The 21881-nt window shown below is 34.3% G+C and overlaps 2 protein-coding genes across 2 annotated transcripts; both read right to left on the reverse strand.

Annotated features, from left to right (window-relative positions):
• Positions 1–339: 339 nt before the first annotated feature.
• On the reverse strand, positions 340–1089 carry LOC140038551 (uncharacterized). Its single transcript, XM_072083935.1, has one exon. It carries the CDS (start codon positions 1087–1089, stop codon positions 340–342), a length of 750 nt encoding a protein of 249 aa, XP_071940036.1.
• A 3903-nt stretch (positions 1090–4992) lies between these two features.
• Positions 4993–6658, reverse strand: LOC113707147 (cytochrome P450 76T24-like). The gene is made up of 2 exons (XM_027229356.2): positions 5747–6658; positions 4993–5598 (listed from the first exon to the last, which is right to left on the reverse strand). Exons 1-2 carry the CDS (start codon positions 6656–6658, stop codon positions 4993–4995), a joined length of 1518 nt encoding a protein of 505 aa, XP_027085157.2.
• Between the last annotated feature and the right edge of the window lie 15223 nt (positions 6659–21881).

Here is a 21881-nt window from a genome sequence, read left to right on the forward strand (position 1 = left end):
GTTTGTAGTAAGTGCCGGAACACAATAACAATTTAATAATTCTAAAATCAATCCACTGGGTAAAGTGATATAATAATTCCCTACAGCTAAAGCCGCAACTTTTGCTCCATTGCCCACACATAAGGTGACTTCTCCTTTCCCCAACTTTCTACTATCCCTCAGACCCTGCATAGATGTGCAAATGTGAGAACCGCATCCGGTATCTAATACCCAAGAGTCTGATTTGGAAGTAGACACATTAATTTCAATCATAAATGTACCTGATAATGAAGCTTCAGCAAGCTTCATTTGCTTCAGGCTCTCCAAGTGTGACTTGCAGTTCCTTTTCCAATGTCCAGTTTAATTATAATGGAAGCAGGTTGCTTTGGACTGGTCCGCCTTTGCCTTTTTGGGCTTTTGGGCGGGCTTGCTTTTGGATTTCTTAAATCCCTTTTCTTGCCTCTTCCTCTTCTTAGAGGAAGTAATGACAGGCACACCAGTAGAGCCTTTCCCCTTTTTGATTTCTTTCTCAGCAGTTTTCAGCACATTCAACAATTGAGGCAAAGTGTGTTGTAGATTATTCATCTGATAGTTCATAACAAACTGTGAGAAAGAATCTGGCAGAGATTGGAGCACTAAATCAACATTCAGGTCCTGATCCATCTTAAAGCCTAATTCGGCCAATTTTTCAATTAGCCCAATTATTTTTAAGACATGCGGAGCAACAGGTGCTCCCTCTGCCATCTTGCACCTGAACAATTCTTTGGAGGTATCATATCTAACCGTCTTTGATTGTTGTTCAAACAACTCTCTCAGGTGTTGTACAATATCATACGCCCCCATGTTCATGTGCTGCTGCTGAAGCTGAGGAGTCATGGAAGCTACCGTGAAACATGATGCTTCCCTATTATCATCCTTATGTTTCTTATAAGCATTTCGAGCAGCAGCAGGAGCATTTGGTTTAGGTTCCTGGGGCATTGGCCCATCAAATACATATTCAATTTTTTCATGAGTGAGAACGAGTAGGACATTGCTATGCCAATCGAGAAAGTTTGTGTCGTTAAGTTTGCAATCAGTGAGAATGGTATGAAGGCTCAAATTGTTACTCATTCTACGACAAAATGAAAAGATAGAATTTTTTAGAAAAATGTTTTGTTTAATAAAATCATAAAACTTCAAAAATTATGATTTTATTTCCACTATATTTCTCAAATCAATTACCCTCTTAAATTGATTCAGGAATTTTTTTTTTAAAAAATTCCATAGTGGCTAGGATCCCATCTTAATTTATTTCGATCTTGAGTGTATCCCAACAAATCGAAAATAATTATGAAAGGTAGGTACTTCACCAATTACAACTTATTTGTAATTCCTAGATCAGTTGGGCGTCAACTCTTGACTTTAAATCTATAAGAACCAACCCAACACTTACCTCTAAAATTAATGATTTTGAGTGAATCCCAACAAATAATAATTTTAGTTAAATCAAACCATCATTCTTTGAGAACATTTCTCATAGCAAAAACACGTAGTAAGTAAGGCAGCCTTGGGTGAATTCCAACAAGCTAGCACTTAATAACTACTCTAGTTTTAAACTATAATGATGGAAGGTATTTCATTGATTTAATATTGCAGTTGAGGGATTTGTCTCCTTTTCCAAAAATATTTTATAATTAAAATTTGGAAAAATTGCTCGTCTGGTCTCATCAATAAACATGCATATAACCATTTCATAACTTATAAGCATGAATTTAAATCGTGGATGGTTGTGGATATTCCTAAACTAATTTCCCCGGCCACTAGGGAAATTAGCAATTTACTAAGGTCTCTAAATACGAGATGAACCCCTTCGTCGTCGCATGCCTCCTTTCTGCTTTTCAAAAATTACAATTTCTATACTAATTATACAAATTCCTATCATCTATTTCCTATCTATTGTACATTACAAATAGTATAGAAGAAACCCCGAGTTACATTCGGGGGGAATTTAGATGAGAGAAGAAATTACAATTAGAAAATAAGAAAGGCAGGACACGCAGGCCCTATTTTAAAATTAATTACAACCATTCAAACCTAGAATGATTGTAACCTTCCAAAATACCACAATCATATTGCGTACTATATCCACAACCATCCACCATGCATTTTCACAATTTAAACAACTTTAAATAAAAGAAAAGCATGTAAAATAAGCAATCTCAATTCATGGATTAATTGGATTTAATTCCTAAGGTCCCAAACAAAATTTGGGTCCATGCATATGCGAGAAATTTTGGCAAAATTAATTTTATTAGGTCATTGTTATTCCTAACTAAATTAGGAAGATAATTGGAAAGATAATTTCAATTAATCAAATTAATTGTGAATCAATTCCCAACCTAATAAATATGAATAATAGATCCCATAACACATTTTAACAATTAAAAAGGGATCTAATTCAAAAATTGTCAAAAGTTTTAAAACTTCAAATTCTCAAAACAATAGTTTCCTAAACCACTACTGCTCTTGTTTTCTAGCACTTCCGGCAACTACCACTGGACACCACCGCTTTAGCCACCACCGCTGAGGTCTCCACTGACCATCAATGGCAGCAACTCCCAGCGGCAGCCACCAGGGTGATCACTGGAAGCAACCACTCGGCTGCAACACCAAGGTGCAAAGTTTTCCCGTGCCTGATTGCTGCTGCTCTTCATTATCGCGCCTGTTTGCTGGATAGCGGAGCTACCACCGCAACAGCCACCACCACTGGAGTCTCCACTGACCACCAGTGGCAGCGGCTCCTGGTGGCAGCGGCTCCTGGTAGCAGCCACCGGAGGTCATGGGCAGCAACCGTGAGGAGGCTGTTGTGCCCTTGCCAATGCCTGTAGCAAATTTTCTACGCTTTTGTCCCAGAGAGCTCATAGCTCTTCTACCCAGCAACCACCACCAAGCGTACAATCTCCCACTGCCACCAAGGAAAGCCACCATGGCCTCACATGGCAGCAGCAGTTGGCGGCAGCCCTTGCAGCCGCAACATCGCAGCAGCCGTAGGTTTGCAAATGCAAACTTGCTATGTCGGTTTTTTTTTCTTTTTTTCTCAATGATCATCCTGCAACTTTTGCAGATGATCAACTCATATCCACAGGTGAAGCAAATCCACGGAAAGAAAAAAACAAGCGTCTACGATCCAACAACAGCTCCATCCGAGCTTCCATAAGAGAAGACGTACGTAGCTTCAAAAGCTTCGTAAGAAAACCCCTTTTTTTTGTTTTGAAAAACCAAAAAAAAAATTAATAATTCTCCCATAATTCCGCATATTCAATTAAATCCAATTAGCAATATTAATCCATGAATCCAAAATTGCTTAACATCATACGTAAAATTCTTAGGGATGGCTCTGATACCACTGTTAGGTTTTAGGGACACTATGCAGCGGAAAAATAAAATTTTTTCCCTAAAACTATCCAGGAATCACCCTAGATTTTACGTATGATGCACTAAAAGTAGGGTTATAGGATTACCTTAATCCTTGCGGCGACTCCCTGTAGCGTTGTTGAGGATGGTCAGCCCTTGAGCAGTCCAGTCGTCCTGCCTCTACTGATATCCACGCTAGAGTAACCCTGGGTCGTCTCACGAACTATGTATTGAAAAGCAAGAAAAAGTTGCTAGCCCTTCTTGCTCTTATTCGAAGTATGTGACTCTCACAGACTCTCCCTTTTCCTTTTTGTTTACCTTCACCCTCTCAAAACCATCCTCTATCTCTCCCTTAGGAGTTAAAAGGAGAGAGAGAGATAATAAGATAGAATGATGAGTCTTGCTATCTGATTCAAAATCAAACGATAAGACTTCTCATCACACAAGACTCTATCTATCAGTTATCTGACAGATAAGAGATAATCGTTCACTCTTATCTACTCAAATAGGCCTGGGATTTATTTTCTTTTAAAATTAAACCCCGATAATTTACATAGTTTTAATCCAGGATTAAATCTCTATTGCGTGTGACCCAATAGGTCCCAAATAAATTGGTAATAATTATGGTTTAATAATTAAATAAAATAAATGACTTTATTTTATCATAACTTATAATAAATAATTAATCCATAATTATAGATCACGAGCGGTGTCTAGCAACACATCGCAACCGCCCAATTACTCGAAATTAGTCAAGGGAATTTGACCTAACCTTTCCGTGAAAAATTACCGTGTAATTATTATCCTTTCACCAAAGATATCCAATTAGTCAGGAATAAGGAATAAGTGCCAATTCCCTGATGACTAATTAAGTTTTCTAGTTCCCGAAATTTACCCTAAATTAGGTTAAATTGAAGACATTCTTCAATTTACCTAATAGTCGACTTTAGGGTCAATTTCCCACTAGTGGCCATCCGGATATCAACTCCTTCTATCAGAGTGGTAAATCCTATCTCGATCACCCATTTTCTTTACATGCTTCACACTACATCCAACTTCTACACTTTAAGGCACTCACGAAGAGTAACAAGTAATTAGAGTCAAAATGTAGCGATTCACACTCAAGATACTATGGTGATCTCAAGTCGTAGGATCACTTATACAATTTTTCACTAGAGATACACCATTGGCACTAGATAGGTATCCTAACGGGATCTCTAAATGGATCACTCCAATGCATTTGTACTTTCCAAATCATCTACACATTAGCCTAGGTATCATCATACCATAGTTGATGAGAACAACCACTAATTACATTAATTAGAGGCTAACTGTGTACTAGTTTTACCGTACTAAAGATGTCCTATTTCATTAGTACTATAACTAGGGAATTTTAAGAATATTACTATAAATACGATTGATATCTCATAGTCATCAACTCTTGTGACTACCATCACATTAGTAAACATTCTAAGGACTTTATCAGTTATATCTAATATTTAACAGATAAATAAGAAGTTATTAAAATACAAAACATATAATTTAGGAATGTATAAAATAAAACAAATACATTGTTTTAGGGCATACATTCCAACAGAAGATTGGTGAACAACCATTACATTATGGTTCCAAAAGAGCAATGGCCTTAAGGGGCACTGCCTTGTGTAATGTACCTCCCAACTCTTCGGTCATGTCAAGTTCTTCTGGTTTGATCCCTTCTTCAAGCTTCCACTCAAATTTATGAAGCAAAGAAGCCACCATGACGGGCACAATTCGATCCGCCAGTGGTAGTCCAGGACAAATTCTTCTTCCCGTGCCAAAGGCAAGGAGCTCGAAATGCTGGCCCTTCACATCAATCTCACTATTCATGAAACGTTCAGGCACGAATGAAGTAGGATCTGACCACAAGCTTGGATCCCTGCCCATACCCCACGAGTTAACCAGTACATCAGCATTTTTTGGCACCACGTATCCATTGATTTTTATGTCACTTTGAGCTTGGCGAATTATGAATGGAGCAGTAGACCGAAGACGAAGGGTTTCTTTAATGACCGACTGCAAGTAAGGGAGATTTGAGATGTCTGATTCCTGAACCAGATCGTTTTGTCCAACAACTTTCATGATCTCGTCCCTAGCTTTTGATTTTTTATCAGGGTTGCGTAGTAACTCTGCCATTGTCCATTCCACGGTGACTGCACTTGTTTCTGTCGCTCCGGCGAGTAAATCCTAAAATACAGTGGAGTTGGAATCAAATTATGGTCACCAGGTGATTTTTCCTTTTTTTTTTTTCTCCTTTTCATAATTCAGGAGTTATATATTAGAACCTGTTATATAAAGTATGTAGTGAATGGATAGGTACATTAATATTACTCACCACAATCAAATGTTTCATGTCTACATATTCATTTTGCTGATTAAGATCAAGGAGGGCTTCCAAGAAATCATTTTTCCTTAGATAAGTGATGGATGTATCTCTTTCTTGTGATCTCTGACGAATGACACCATCAATAATATCAAGCAACTTTCCGAAATATACCTTGGCTCTGCGCCTTACGCCCTGCGGATCAATTGCTTTGAGGATGGGAAAGAAGTCCACAAGATTGGCACAAGTAGAAATTTTGATCGTGTTCCATACCAATTCTTTCATCTCTTCAGACGAGGTAGAGTTAGATATGGAATGGGATTTTGCAAAATCAACTGAGAAGAAAGTGTTCCACATCAAGTCCAGAGATGTTGAGAAGGCAGCTTCACAAATATTTATGGCCTGTCCTTTGAGACAATGTTGGTGTACATAATTGCACAGTTGCTGCACCTTTTCTTGGCGAAGCCCTTGACTAGCATTGAGCCTTTCTGACGAGAAGATATGCTCCTTGCATAGTTTACGAAGATTGCGCCAGTGGCTTTGTGGTGGTAACCAGGCAATTGAGAGCTTATGGCGGTCCAATGCTCTGGCTGCATCTCGGATGCTTCTGCCTGATAACTCTAGATCATTCTTTTGAAACATTTCCTTGGCAATTTCTGGTGATGATACAACTATCATTCTTGCACTTCCGATTTTAAGCGACATCAAAGGTCCATAAGTTTGAGAAAGTTTTGTAACTGATCTGTGCAAGAGTCCACTGATTTGCAACAAGTTACCAATGACTGGCAACGGGTATGGCCCTGGAGGGAGTTTCTTGGACTTTTGGTCATTAGAATTCGATATGAGGAGAAAGTGAAAACAATACCAAATAACAGAAAACAGCGGTATTAGTAGCCACAAGGGAAGGGTGTTTGGACCATCCATAATTTCACAGCACCTAAGCAAAAAGGATTGCTTGAGTGATAGGATTAGCAGTGTGATCAGTGATGTTTTGGATACTGGGAATGAACTGAAGAAAGTGGATGCTATATATAGGCGCAATGGCCAGAGGAATTAGTACTAAATGAATGAGGCATCGACTACAAGTCTAAATAGAACTTTCGATGAATATGCAACTGGGAGGTTTCTCCCAAAATCAGGTGCCTTTTTCCAAGGTTACACAGCCACCAAAATTTATTGCATAGATACATGAGGGGTCCCTGATTCTTGAATATGCAACTGAAGAAAAAAGAATTAGCGTCATGATTGGTCCCAAAAAAAAAAAATTTTTGTAAAGTCAAGATCGCGTCATTGTTAATGCCATGTGTAAAGTTCACAAAAAATTCATTCTATTTAGTTATATTCAAAGTAGTTTACATTTTGTTTAAGCGTTGTTCTAACGGATGCGCATTTATATACCTTTTCTATTTAATCTTGCATACCTTCTCTTGTATTTATTTACTTTTCCAAATAATATTATATTTTTTAGAATATAACACCTGAAATATTTTTAACAAGTGCCCATAGGACATCGTTAGACTGACCATTCGTTTAAATGAACAAATCAGTTACAACTAGACCTGACAATTATGCCCAAAACTCAACAACCCACCCAACCCACCCACTAATTTGAGAGGTTGGGTTGGGTAATTTGGGAGTTGGGTCAATTTTGGGTTGGGTAATAAAAATCCAAATATATTTTGGACGGTTTGGATATTTGTGTTGGACACCCGTTACCAAACTTAAATTTAAAAAAAAATTAAATTCAAGAAATACAACTCGAGTGGTGAAGAAAATATAGAAGATTATGAATCTAGAAAGAAATCAAATTCTGTTGAAGCTGGCTGGAGCTCAAATGAATATGCTGCTACCCTACCACCACTAGTAGCTTTTTTGTTTTAATTTTACCGCCGGAAGCGGGGAGATATCATATATACTAGGGAGTGAGGAAGGAAACCGGAAGAAGCGGATTGGACTGCAAACTGGCCTGTGACGGTGACTGTGAGAGAGTCTGTCAACCGATGCATCGGACAAGCTTACGTTATTGGCTTGTTTTCGGAATATCTGACTTTACATACGACCCATAATAAGTTAGTAGTAACTACTTGTACTACTAAGGGTCCGTTTGGTTGGAAGTAAAATGTTTTTCTTGGAAAAATATTTTCCGTGGAAGTAATTTTCCATGAAAATCATTTCCCTTTCATCATTTTCAGGTGTTTGGTTAGTTTATTTAAAATATTTTCTTACTTCACTTTTTTGGTGTTTGTTTAATTTTGAAATATTTTCACTTTTATCTCTATCTTTACTTTCTACACATTATAACTACATACTTCTTTCCATGCAAAATAAGAAAATTTATCTCATTGTTTAACTTTAAAAAATCTTGGAGAAATGTATATATGAATAAAAAATATCTCCTTAAGCAATAAACAAATTGCTGGCCATTTAGTGTCAAATATCAATCACATGCAATGCTTATTGTGACATATATCTTGCACTCTCACTGCTGAAAGTTTTTCTATAAAAAAAGTCCCTATTATACATAATTAATTACTAGCATAGGATGAGTAGGATGAGGTTTTTTTTTTATTTTGAATATACTAGGGGGAGGGTTGGGTTGGGTGGTACGGGGGAGGGAGTGTAAGGAAGAGGTCTTGGGTTCGAATCCTCCTGTTTACACTAAAAAAAAAAAAGAACATACTACAAGATGTTTTCAGTAAGTTTGGAACATATTACAGGCACATGCATTTCGGAAAACAACTTCAGTAAGTTTGGAAGGGAAGTTATTTTCCATAAGATGAGTGAAAATATTTTACATAGGAAAATGTTTTCAGTAACTTTTGTGCAACCAAACACGGGAAATTAGGAAAATATTTTTCTGGAAAACATTTTCACCCGAAACAAACGGATCCTAAATAATCATCATTTTCATTTCAGTTGTGAATTTAGATAGTGATATTTGAACTAATTGGTTGAAAATTATATCTCTCTCATCAAAATTTCAGTTTAATTAAGATGATATTGGATTTTTTTATGGAACTAAAAATAGTTTAAATAGTTAGTACGTGCGTGTATTTGTGAAAGTATATTAGTGTATAAAAATAACATATTTCTAAAGAACTTAAGAAGTAAGTGTGCTTGTATCTGTGAAAGTATTTTAGTATGTGAAAATTTATAAAAATGTATTTGAGAGAATTTATGTATCAAAATCTATTATGACTCAATATGACCCAACCTAAAATTAATTTAATCTAAAGTTGGACGGGTTCGGTATAACCCATTTAAATGAAAATTCAATATCAACCTGTCCAAAACCCACCCAACCCATCCAATTGTTAGGTATAGTTACAACAGTTCGAAAAGCCAAAAAAAAAAAAAAAAAAAAGGGCACTAGACTGTTTTGAGCTCCATAGAAGAGGGAATAGAGGCTGCTGACTTTTGCTAATGTTTGTTGTCCCCTATAATTCTAATGTGGGCTAGAATATTTCCTAAGAGCTCTACTCCAATGAATTTTACGATAAAGACTATCACATTATTCAAATCCATAAACGTGGTTTCTAAGAGCTCTAGGTTTCGGCACTGCATTTAGAACCAAGTCGTAGATAAGGTCCCCAACCTGAACCAATAGCAATTGCCTGCTTTAACGTAGGGCGGGCAAAAGCTGGTAAGCGTCATTTCTTGAACTTAGGAATAGGGCTTTTGATCAATAAAGCACATTTGACATTTAGTTTAAAATTGGTGCTTTTAGAGCAGTCTTTATATTTCAAAGAATAAAGAAAATTAACTTTAATAATTTTATTTATAAATTTTGAACTAAATGAAGCGATAAATGTATTTAGAATTCAAATTTGCAAATTCAAATTAAAAAAAAAAGCACTTGTGAAAGTTTATACCCAAACAATATGATTAGACACTTAATAAATAATTTGATAAAAATTCTATTAATTAAGTGTTTTTTAATAAGCGATTGCAAGTCGATACCGGCCGAATTTAAATGCTGAAACAATAGCCTAGTAGAACCAAGTCCTGGGCAAGCTGCCCAACCTAAACAGCACTATTTACTTAATTTTTTTTAAATTTTTGGCACAATGTTATTTACTTTTTTTTTTTAAAGTTCTGAAAAAATAGCCGAGTTTATACTTAGAACAAGATCAGAACAGTAGCGTCTCAAAGTTAACCAAAAATACTGCAAACAACGAAGTTAAAAAAAATTAAACAATTATCATATTGCATCTAAAAAAAATAAAACAATTATCATACATTCTACCATATAAAAAGTTTGAAAAAGAAAGTTTAGCTAAGTTATTGTCTATTTTATTGGAGTTGCAGCAGAATGAAGAGGAAATTTTCTATAATTTATGACATAAATCAGAGTTAGTAAAAATATTTACTAAAGCATGCTCATATTTAACTATTGCAAAAAAGATCCCGATCTAACCCATTCTTTTAACTTTAAATAGAATCAGTAAGAAGTACTGGCCTCCAAAATCAATGTAAAAGTTTAAAAATCTCTTAGGACTAAACTCATATATTTTCGTAGAGAACTGAGGTGGAGTCAAAATAATACTTTAACAACACTTTCAAGTATATCCAAGTTGAAGTTCTGAATCCAAACCTTCATTTGCTTTTAAAACCAATTTCCAATTCCAATGTAGCAATATTTTTCCTCTTTGTAATTGAGCTTTTGTTCTCAGGTAACTTGAAAAAAATCTTTTCTGCAACTTTACTCTTCAACAAATCTTGATTTTAAGCCATTTTATGGGGCATGAATGGATCAATTAATGATTAATAACACCACTTTGTTGTCCCATTTTCACATTGAGGAGTTCCAATAATAGTGAAAATTAATTGATTGTTTTAGATTGGAACATTATATTTGATTGATTGTGGGAATTGATTTTTGGTTTTTTAATTAAGCAAGTTTTATTGCTCACAGCAATAAATTTTCATCAACAAAAATTAAGCAATGTTTCCTTCTTTTCCACCAACATATTCCTTAAAAGACTAATTTTTATATCAAAAGTTTGGACAATTTTGAGAAAAACTTTTTTGAGCAATATTTTGGTGACTTGTTATAGTTTAAGACATTAAGAAGTGAGGATAATGGGAGAAAATGTGCATTAATAGTAGCACAAATTTGAAAGATTAACTGTACTTAAAATTTGGATACAATAATTATTTATCAGCTTCAGTACTCGTAGAAGTTTTGTCTTAGGATATTTTGAAATATTCCAGCCATTCTTTTTTTCTTAATCAATATGTTAATAATATAGTGAACTTAATTGGCAATTTAACCTTTTGTCTTGTCATTAACTTTTTTAAACCAACATATACGATATAATGACTTTAATCATCATTAAACAATAAGGGCATAATATGAAATGATCATCAATTTCTAAGGGTGTAACAACAATAAGAAAAGCACAGTTAATCCAGCATATACGATATAATGACTTTAATCATCATAAAACAATAAAGGCATAATATGAACCTTTAGTCATCATCAATGTGTAAGGGTATAATGGTACTAAAACAACAATAATACTAAAACTTAAAACACTACAAGAAATTTGGCATTTTGTGACAATATTCTCAGTGACAACAAAAAAACTTGTCACAATTGAGAAAATTTAGTGACGAGTTTTGATGTCGTCATAGTTGACCGTAGGTACACTCTTCAACAGTGACAAATGGGATAAGTCGTCACAATATGCATGACGCGCAACTAGCCAATGTGGCGGGAGATCACCATTGTGACGATTGGGAAATAGGTTGTCACTTAAATAAGTCCTACAGTAACAACTTAACATGCCGTCATAATATGGTTGCCAGTTCAGAATTAATGACAACAACTACTCGACACCGTCCAAAGTGTTTATTCCTAACTCACCTTCACTAATTCTACTATGTCACCCTAATTTTTTCAATATGGCTCATATGTTGTAAATAAATTTTATTAATTCTACTATGACATCCTGACTTTTACATTTTAGCCCCTGATATCGTCACAATATGCATCGTTCCTTTAACAGAGGACAACCACACATACATAGTAAGCTTAATTCGGTGAGGCGCCTCATGGCATCTTCTGAAGGGAGATACCGAAGCTTTTCACAATCATATAGAGATAAGTATGCGAGAGATGCAAGGTTCCCAATCCAATCTGGTAATGCTTCCATTCCTCCAAATCCATGTAGATGTAAATGAATCAAACTAGTCAAGTATTGGACTTGAGCTGGCAAAAACTCTGCATGAGGCATCCCAGATAAATAGAGCGTTCACAATTGTGATGAAGATTTTAACCCTAACCAATCAAATTCATTGTTGGTTGAAGAATCATCTGAAAAGGGACCGACCTCCAACTCCCGTAAGCAAGTAAGAGAAGCAAATGCTTTGGGTGTAGTCAGTAATTTGGGACAATTCCTTAAACAGACCCGTTCTAGATTAGGACTCTCATGCAAGCGTTCAACCATTGGAAAGGAGACCAAATTAGGGCAGTCATTCACACAAAGATGACTCAGAGACAGACACGCCTCTAGCATAATGCTTATCAACCCTTCACAATCAGTAATAGTCAACTTACGAAGAGACATGGTGGCCTCTAGCAGGATGCTTATCAACCCTTCACAATCAGTAATAGTCAACTTATAAAGAGACGGGAAGGCTTTGCTGTCCAACGTTATAATTGGGCATCTTCGTATCTTTAAGCACTGCAATGATTGGATTGTACCGAGAGATTCCGGCAGTTTCCTCAAACTGTCACAATCAGTAATTGTCAAAGACTCAAGAGAAGTGCCGCAACCCTTAAAACTTGTAAAATTGGGACATTTCACCAATGTAAGAGATGTTAAAATTTTAAGCTGATGATGATTGTGAGTCACACCCATGAGACATGTCAGTCCAGCCATACCAGTTAGACTAAATATTTTGAGCTGTGAGGGATTTGCTACTTTAGTAAGAATCTTTTTGACCACGGAAACATGGTCATTTTGCTCTATTGTTAAATTTCGTAGGCTTGGAAACTGACTTGGAACATTGGCCAGTTGAGGGCAACCCGTAATGAATAATTTCTCAAGCATAGGAAACACATCAACTGCAACTCCTTCTGGTTCCATCCATTCTTCCAATTTCCCCATGTCCTCTAGGTGGAGAGTGTTAAGCACCGGAAACAATCTTCTAGATGACATTGCTATTGGTTGTTCACCACTAGTAATCTCATAGAATGAAGGCCCAATAGCTTTTACATTTGGCAGTCCCACGAACTTGAGATTTCGGAGGAATGGCAGTTGCCCTAGTGCATCAGGTACTTCTCTGCATCTTTTGCAATTTATTAGCCTCAAGTCTACTAACTTGTTCACAGCTGTTTATAAATTCATCAACCATTGTGTAAATTTATCACCCATGAACAGAATAACTTCTAACTCTTTCAGATTTGAGTGAGGTTGGAGGCCTTCCAATACATCTTCATCACAGTTGGCACCTTCTCTGTTCCTGCTATTCCACTTCAATTTCAACTTCAACAGATTTGGCTTCCCATATAAATTTGCTCCTTTAGCTGCTTCTTTACCATTTACAAGTTCAAGATTCCTTAGTAGGTATAAATTTGATTATCTATTCGACTTATCCACCTAAATAAGATAATGCCTAAAATTTTGGTATTAAGGTTCTCATCTAAAATAATAATAAGTTAATGTAATAAAACTTTTATGTCTCAATCCTTCAAAAAAAAAAAACTTTTATGTCTAAAAAAGTAAATTGAAATATGAAACTTACTTCTTTTTAGGAATAAATTACTACTTTATGTACCCAACTTACTTTTTAGAAAGTAAGTTTAGTTCAAATAATAGCAAATTTCGTAGATAAATGGCAAATCTTGTTGATAACATAATAAATTTGATTAATGATCAAAACTTGCTAGTTTATGACACGAATTTACTATTTTATTTTAAAAAATTATAGCAAACTAGTATTAGGAAGTTTATTTGAAATAATACTAAGATATTTTTTATTAATGATTGAAACTTAGTATTATATTTTGTAAGCACTCATAATATACCTGTATAATACACGATTGTGCCTATCATTTAAAAATCTTGTGTGTTTTATACACTTTAAAATTAGTATAAAATTATTTTATTTTTCATGTAACTTCATAAAATATGTAAAAAAAATTTGTCTCATTATAAAGGGTTAATCACAAAAACTCCCCCTAAGGTATAGCCACTTTTGCTCTTTATTTCCTAAAGTTATTTTTTCTTATCTTATCCCCTAAACCATTAGTCAATTTTAACATTGTGTAATAGTGATGTCAAAAAGATATTAATACCCCTAAGAGTTAACTAATTTATTCTATTACTTAGATTAAATATATATATGTCTGGATAAAGTAATGCTAATGGAACTTCAATTACTGTTAATGACACTAATTTTACATTGATAAAAGTTGGTCTTGCCAATAAAGTGTAAATGACAAAAATTGCTAAAATATAGCATTTTTTAATTTGGAGAAAATCAAAAACTAAGTTCCCAAAATACTTCACTTTTATTTTAAAAAAAAAATCTCAACTTGTTAATTGAATTCAAGATGATTGTATTATAAAAAATATGCCTCCTCAAATCAACATTAATGAGTAGATGTGAGATACAACATGGTAAAATAAGTAGAATTGCACTACTTGTCCCTCACATATCATCGATGTGAAAATCTAGTCCCTCAAAATAAAAATGATCAATCTTAGTTCCTAACAAATAAAAAATGATCCCTTTAAGTCCCCGGTCACTTTTCCATTCAATTTTGGGTTAATTACATTTACCTCCCTTAAGATTAGGCCAAACTAACAGATACCCCCTTCAAATTTATTACTGTTTAACAAAAGCCACCCTACCGTCTAAAACTGTTAGGGATTCTACTAGTGCCAGCCAAAAATTAAAGTGAAAGCCCAAAAATGTCCTTCAAGATCCACATGCTATTATCTGTCTATACTTTTATTCCGAAAATAGCCTTTTTCATCCGAATAAAGATTAAACAATGAAAACACTCTAAAAAAATCCATCTGAATGTGGTCTCTTCTAGTTGTGCTTCAGCATAGATGGTTAAGGAAAATGATCAATTGTGTTTTTCCAAGTGATTGAGCACTTAATTTATCCTTTGAATTTTTTTATTGAAGTTTAAATCAATCAAAATTTGCAAAATTTTAGTATTATAATGCACATCTCTATACCTAGAGATTAGTCATTACAATAGTATGCCAAACGTGAGAAACTTACTCCAGAACAGCCAAACATAGCATCAACATTTGGAACTAATCTTCCAAATTCTCCAAAAATTACTTACAGATGAAATACTCAAGCATACATCTGCACCAAAATGCATATTTTTTTCAAAATAAACATTACGAGAAAACACGCAAATGCTCTTCACCAGAATGCATAGTTTTATTACATCATTAGCAATACTAGATTAATAGCTGCTGATGGGACTTATGAAACATTGCATAAGATCCAGACAGCTATCCAATTATTACTGATACCACAAAAGACTTGCTAAAAGCATTAAGTCAACCAAGTTTGCAACCAAAATAAAGTACTAGGAACATAGGACTCAATGCATAACATATTAAGATGAAAAAGATTTTCCAACAACTGGTGCAACAGATGAGGTAAAAGGGCTACTATTAGAATGTGCAAATGTCTCTTCTCCATTAGAATTTGCAGCTGGTCTTGTTCCTGCCATATAGTTGAAGCCTCCGCAGTAGCTAATGAATTAGGAGCAACATTCAATGCTGAGGTTGTGGTAGCTTTTGCCTTCAACACCTTTCTCGCAAGATCATTACCCAGTAGCATGGATGCACGTGAACTTCCAAACATCTTTTCTAATGCTCTAGTATTGGTACCACTTATGTAATCTATTGACCCTTGAAGTATGAAAGCCTTTAAATAAATTAGTGAAAAGTCCATTTATTGTTCACATAATTCTTTAGAGAGTAAGTAATATAACCTGAGAAGTCTGAACAGATTCCTGTGTTCCTTCAAAAGGCAGGTTATCTGCAATTAACACCTATGTTCCTCCATGAAATAGTCCACGTGCAGCAGCTGTTGTTGCCTCAGATTGTTATCCAGACATTTTAGAACACATTTCATTTTTGTCAAGATTCAGCTTCAGGGAAAATGAAATGCTAAAGTGAGTAAATATTAATGAGTTTAAAGATGTACCATCCTTCCAAGCTCTCGTCACTTCAACAAGCCAAACAATACTACTACAATCTTCTGTTTTGTTTTGGTTATCAACGGGATTAGAAAGTAAAATATTTGAATAAACAAGAATGAGTAGAATGATCAAAGTTTAAAGATCAAAGCTTTGAACCATGCAGAGTAGAAAGGGTTAATATAGGAGGAGAGAGAGTGTAGGAGTATGATGATAATTCGGATGATTGCTGGAATAGTGGCTGGAGTAGTGGCAAATATATAGGAGACTTCTATAGCTTTTTCCGCCAAAATGCTATTTCTGTAATTTTAAAATAAAAAATTTTTTGTTTTAGAAATTGATAGACATGTTGAAGGACATTTAGTCTTTTTCCTTACTTCCATTAATCACAAGTGACGGAAGTTATTGTGAGGGGGTATCTGTTATGTTTTTAAACCACGAGGATTGATTAGTAGTTTGGCCTCATCTGGAGGGAGGTAAATGTAATTAACCCTTCAATTTTTAGCCACGATTACTCAAGGGCCCATTACATGACTAGTTTTTAAAGAGTAAAAATGGCAAATCACTTTTATGATGTATGCCCTTAAGCATTGAGAAACTGAATAGTATTGTCCTATCTTATTTCCCTTTTAATAAATTCATAAAATCTCATTTGTAGTAAGTGAAAGTAGCTTATTTGAGTAAATTAATTTTTTCCATGTAAACGTTTAAATTCTGGCTTAGAAATGAACCATCAAAATGGGCTGTTTGTTTGTTTGTATTGAGTCTAGCATCAAGAAGGGTTGTTTGTTTGTATTGAAATCATCGGCACCCTAATTCCAGAGAGGGGCAGCAACCCATTCCAAAACTCTCAACCTCCCTGCCCTGCGTCAATCAAGGGACCTGTGGTTCAAAGACTCGGTCGAGTTTGAATCATCACCGGAACTCCAGCTTCCGTTGTGCAATATCCGGTCGAAACGCATTCAAACTTAGAAGATTCAAGCCGATTCGACCCCAGGACTCAAACGAGCAGCCGAGTCTATCGAGTCAACGCATATTGACTCATTAGATATCCATGGATGCAGGCTTTCACCATTTGAGGGTATAAATAAATTAAAAAAATGTTGGTCCCCATACATTTGATAAACAATGAGATGATTGCCATTTTTATCCTTTAAAAATTGGTCATGTGAAGGATCCGTGACCAATTCCAGCAAAAATTTGAACAGAAAAGTGACTAGAGATTAAAATTGATCATTTTTTATTTAATAGGGATTAAAATTTATCATTTTCATTTTGAAAGACTAAATTTTCACATTGATGATATGTGAGGGACAATTATTGCAATTCTCCCGGTAAAATATCTCTGTACACATGTCATGGATATTTGAGCATTTCAATAAAAAAAATATTTTTGTTGTTAATATAACATAGTATTATAGTGTGCTAATTATTTTAGAATTGTTTCGTACATGAAATGAATTTAATTTAAATTACATAGTAGATTATATGTGTGCATATGATTTTTCATTTTCCGGTTAGAACTCAACTTTATGAACATTCTCCCGAGAAAAAAAATCCAGATCTCCTTTCAAAGTATTTTTATACTAATTGTTATTTGGAGGTCATTAATGTCATTTTATTAAACCGTTAATGTTGTCTGTTAATTAAGAGAGGAAGTTTTAACAAAAAATAAAATTAGGGAAAAAGCACAAATTCATCATAAAAATTTTAGCCAAGATAATTGTGAGAGTAGAATAGGAGGAAGACAGTCTATGAGAGTAATAGCTCCAGTACGCTTCATAATGTAAGGAAACAGGCAATTTTTACTTAAAGATGCAATATTTTTCCTTTTACTATTAGTAAGTTTAATTTAAAGAAAAATAAATTTTGTCAAATAATAAGTAAATTCGATTACTCAAAGCAAAAACTTCTATTTTGTGAAAAAAAAAAGCTTATTGTTTAAGAGATTTAAATTCCAATCTTAATGAAAAACTTACTAACACTAATATTAACTATTCTAATATAATATTAGAAAAGACGCTAAAAAGCCTAATATGTCACTAAAGTCAGTATAAACTTATAACAATAGATTTCCTTAATATCGTTACCATAACTATTAGCACTGTAGCATTGTCATTGATTTATGGTGATCAGAATAAGGGAATGTTGATTTTTGACATTGTTCACATTTCAATGGCAAAAATTTACTCTCAGCTAACGACGTGAAGAAGGTAAAGATGAAAAGTTGAGGTCTGGTCCACTGTTAAAGGTTGCGCGATAGAATTTTCCCCATACGAACTCGCTTTTGGCATTTTGATGGGGCCTATGAGGGAAAATTGCTGTTTTTGTTCCTAAAGTTTAGAACAGGAGCTATTCTAATCCCCAAAGTTTGACGCAAGGCAAATCTGGTCCGTAATGTTTCTAGTTTAAAGCACATTCAGGACCATTTAGCTATTTTTTTTAATGTTCACTAGGATGGAGTCACATGACCCTTATCAAAAATTTTGATCTTACATCTTTTAAAGGAGGAGGGACAAACAAATGAAGTCAAGATCAAAACTAATTTTGGAACGCTGGATATATATATATATATATATATATATATATATATATATAGACACACACATGTGTGTGTACTTTTAGTCATTTCTCTATTTCCTTTTTATTACACACGCATGGTTATGTGAGTAAGTAATCCTTAGTATCATGATCTACTTTCTTTTTTACTTTTAGGCAAGGTCATGTAACTACATGTGGCTCCATCATGATAGAAATTGATAAAAATCAATTAATCCTAAATGCGTTTCAAATTTGAAACATTAGGAACTCATTTGCTTAGGTCCAAATTTTGGGTACTAAAATTTCTCTTATATCAAATTTTAGGGATCAAAACTGCATTTTTACATTAACATTCATGTTCTTAAGTTGCCTCTAACGATTGCTTCCTACGTTGTTTCAAATGCAGGACCCTCTGTTAATATAAAGATGGCAAAAAAGCCTACGAAAGCCGAGTTAGATGAGCACCAAACACTAGCAAAGTCAGAATTCACTTTTACTTTCTGATGACTTGCTAAGAACATTAAAACTGGATATAAAGCCAATGTTGAATTTCTTGACTGAATTCCTAACTATAAAGCTTATTCTGCTTGCAAGATAAAGCCATGTTTAGGAATAGGATTAGAGGCATTCCAACCATGGTTCGAAGACTCGGCCGAGACCGAGACAACTCGGCCGAGTCATCACCATCTCAGCCTAGTCCGAGACGAGATCGCGACGAAACGATATCGAGATACGTGACTCACCGAGACGTCACCGTGAAGGCTTAAAACGGTCGAGTCTCATCGACTCATTCCGAGTCAACTCGAATTTTTATTATTTTTACTAAGTTTTTAATTATTTTTGTTTATCATATTTTTTATAATTTTTAGAATATTAAATATTTCAAAAATTTGCGTATCGCCGAGACCACGATCAATATGCCGAAGCTGATGTGGAATGGTCTAGGCCGCGACTGCAACCGCAACCGTGACTTTGAACCATGATTCTAACTGGTGCTGGAGATAAGCATTAGTGACTAACATCTTCAATGATGTTCACATCTCTTGACAGGGAATTGGCACCATTACTTGGATCCATCTTTATCATCAGTGACACAAAGTGTCAAACTCCTTTTCTTACTATTCTTTCAGTAAATTGAGACTTGCGTACAAGTATAATTGAATCTACATCTTTTAAATTATTCATACTCTGAACAAAAATCTCAGCCATAACGAAAACAAGATTTTAGCAAAGCCATTTTCTTTTTTCAGTTTATATTATCTGATAACCTTTCTGAGTGGTAACTATGGTGCCCTCTTCTCAGAATGAAAATTCTGATAATATGTCTGTCAAGATAAACAGTATTGCAATTGCTATCTCGTACTAGTGTTGGTTTGAGAAACTGACAAATTTGTAAAGGACCCGCCAAAAGCTAAAGATTGATGATTGATGGCAAATTAGTAGTGCACAGAAAGCTTTTGCTTTTTCTCTTCTGATGTCTTTTTTCTTGCAGAGATAGGGCATTCAAGCCGTATTAAGCAGCAAAGCATTATGAACATGCTTACAAATGTCTTTCTTGTTGGAATTTCTTTTCTCCTTTTGCAACTATTGATGATTCCTTTGACAAATCATTCGTGAATGATATGTATTTAGAAAACTATGCACTGAAGAAACTAGACTGGTAGGATAAATCAAACTGAGAGTGTCATGTATCTGTTCTCATATATTATTTTCCCTTGTTAGAAGCACATCTTAAGGGAGATCATGTGAATCAAACTCAACAATTGACGGAAGAAAGAATATGAAGAAAAGCTTATGCCTATTTTTTGCTGAATCGGATAGAACCAATGTGTATTATTGAGCTATGATCAAAAGTCAGAAAGAAATTATCCTGTATTTTGGCATTATAGCATATCCAAATGAATTCTTCACTTATTCTTTCGCTTTTATGGTTACCAGCTTACCATAATGACTCTATAGCATTAACAGTAAAAAGATATTTTATGAAAATTAAAGAGAGAAAATAATAACTATTACTAAGTAACTACTATACTAAAATTCATCAATATGTCCAAGGAATTTTTAAAAATTACGTAGCCCCTAACCCTTACTGATTATGTGAGCAATTATGATTGCTGAATGAATGCTAAGAGGTCCATTTACTACAAGATATAAAAATTGCTTTCTAATTCATAATAAGCCTGACAATTCTCATGGAATTCCCAACTGATTCAGCAAAGAGAGAGTTAATTTTAGTAGGGAAAATCGTTCAAAACGTCCATCATATTTCGTAAAATGATTTTTTTATCCCTCACTTTTAAAAGAGTAATTTTACGTCTCTTACAAATTTACATTGATCAAATTTGATTCCTATCTAGATTTCTGACTAATTTTTGGTCGAACGAAATCCATCACGTGCCTTGCATGTGATCATTTTTTAGGAACAAAATTGTCAATTCACATTTCACATAATTTAATCCATAATCATTTCACAAAATGAATTTTTTTGTCCCTCACATTTCACAAAATAAATGTTTTCATTCCTCACATTTCACAAAATGAAAATTTTCATCCCTTATTGATCATGTGTATGAATAGTTTTTTCTTATTTTTGAAAACCCATGTATATGTATATTTAATTTCACCTGAACAAGTTAATTGTAATTATAAGTGAAATCAAATAGAAATATATTACATGCTATTTATATTGTTCAGGTGAAATCAAATAAATACATACATGAATTTTTTTTTAAAAAAAAAAATCTATTCATACACATGATCAATGAGGGATGAAACAATTTACTTGTGAAATGTAAGGAATAAGAAAATTCATTTTGTAAGTTGTGAGATACGAAAAAATTCATTTTGTGAAATGTGAAAAACTAGTCGGAAAAACTTAGGTAACAACCAAATTTGACCAATATAAATTTATAAAAAACATAAATTACACTTTTAAAAGTGAGAGATCAAAAAAATCATTTTACAAAATGTGAAGAACGTTTTGAATGATTTGTCCATTTTAGTACAAGAATTTGAAATCAATTTTGCTAGCCGGCTGAATCCAGAGGAATATATAATTTTCAAGTTAAATGTCCCAAGCCAAACTGAACGTGAAATAGTACTCCATTATGTCATTAACATTGGTTTGACAGAAGAATCCAACTTGCATTGCATCTTGATTAAACTCTTAGAGAGTATGACTGCGAATGAAATTGCAAAAAGAAACTGCACATTATCCACGTCTTTAAGTGATATACAATTGACTATATATTTCATTAGGTTTATGGAGAATATACATAAAGGTATATGAAAGATGCACTCTCTTCAATTGATCTGCAGTTTCTTCCAAGTGTTAATACTAATGCTGGCGGATCTCCAGAAACTTATTCGCCGTTATTCAGCAGATTTACCCTGTTGAAAATCTAGAATATCTTTTTCTATGTA

The sequence above is a fragment of the Coffea arabica genome, chromosome 1c, assembly GCF_036785885.1.
Source record: "Coffea arabica cultivar ET-39 chromosome 1c, Coffea Arabica ET-39 HiFi, whole genome shotgun sequence".
Taxonomy (NCBI): Eukaryota; Viridiplantae; Streptophyta; class Magnoliopsida; order Gentianales; family Rubiaceae; genus Coffea; species Coffea arabica.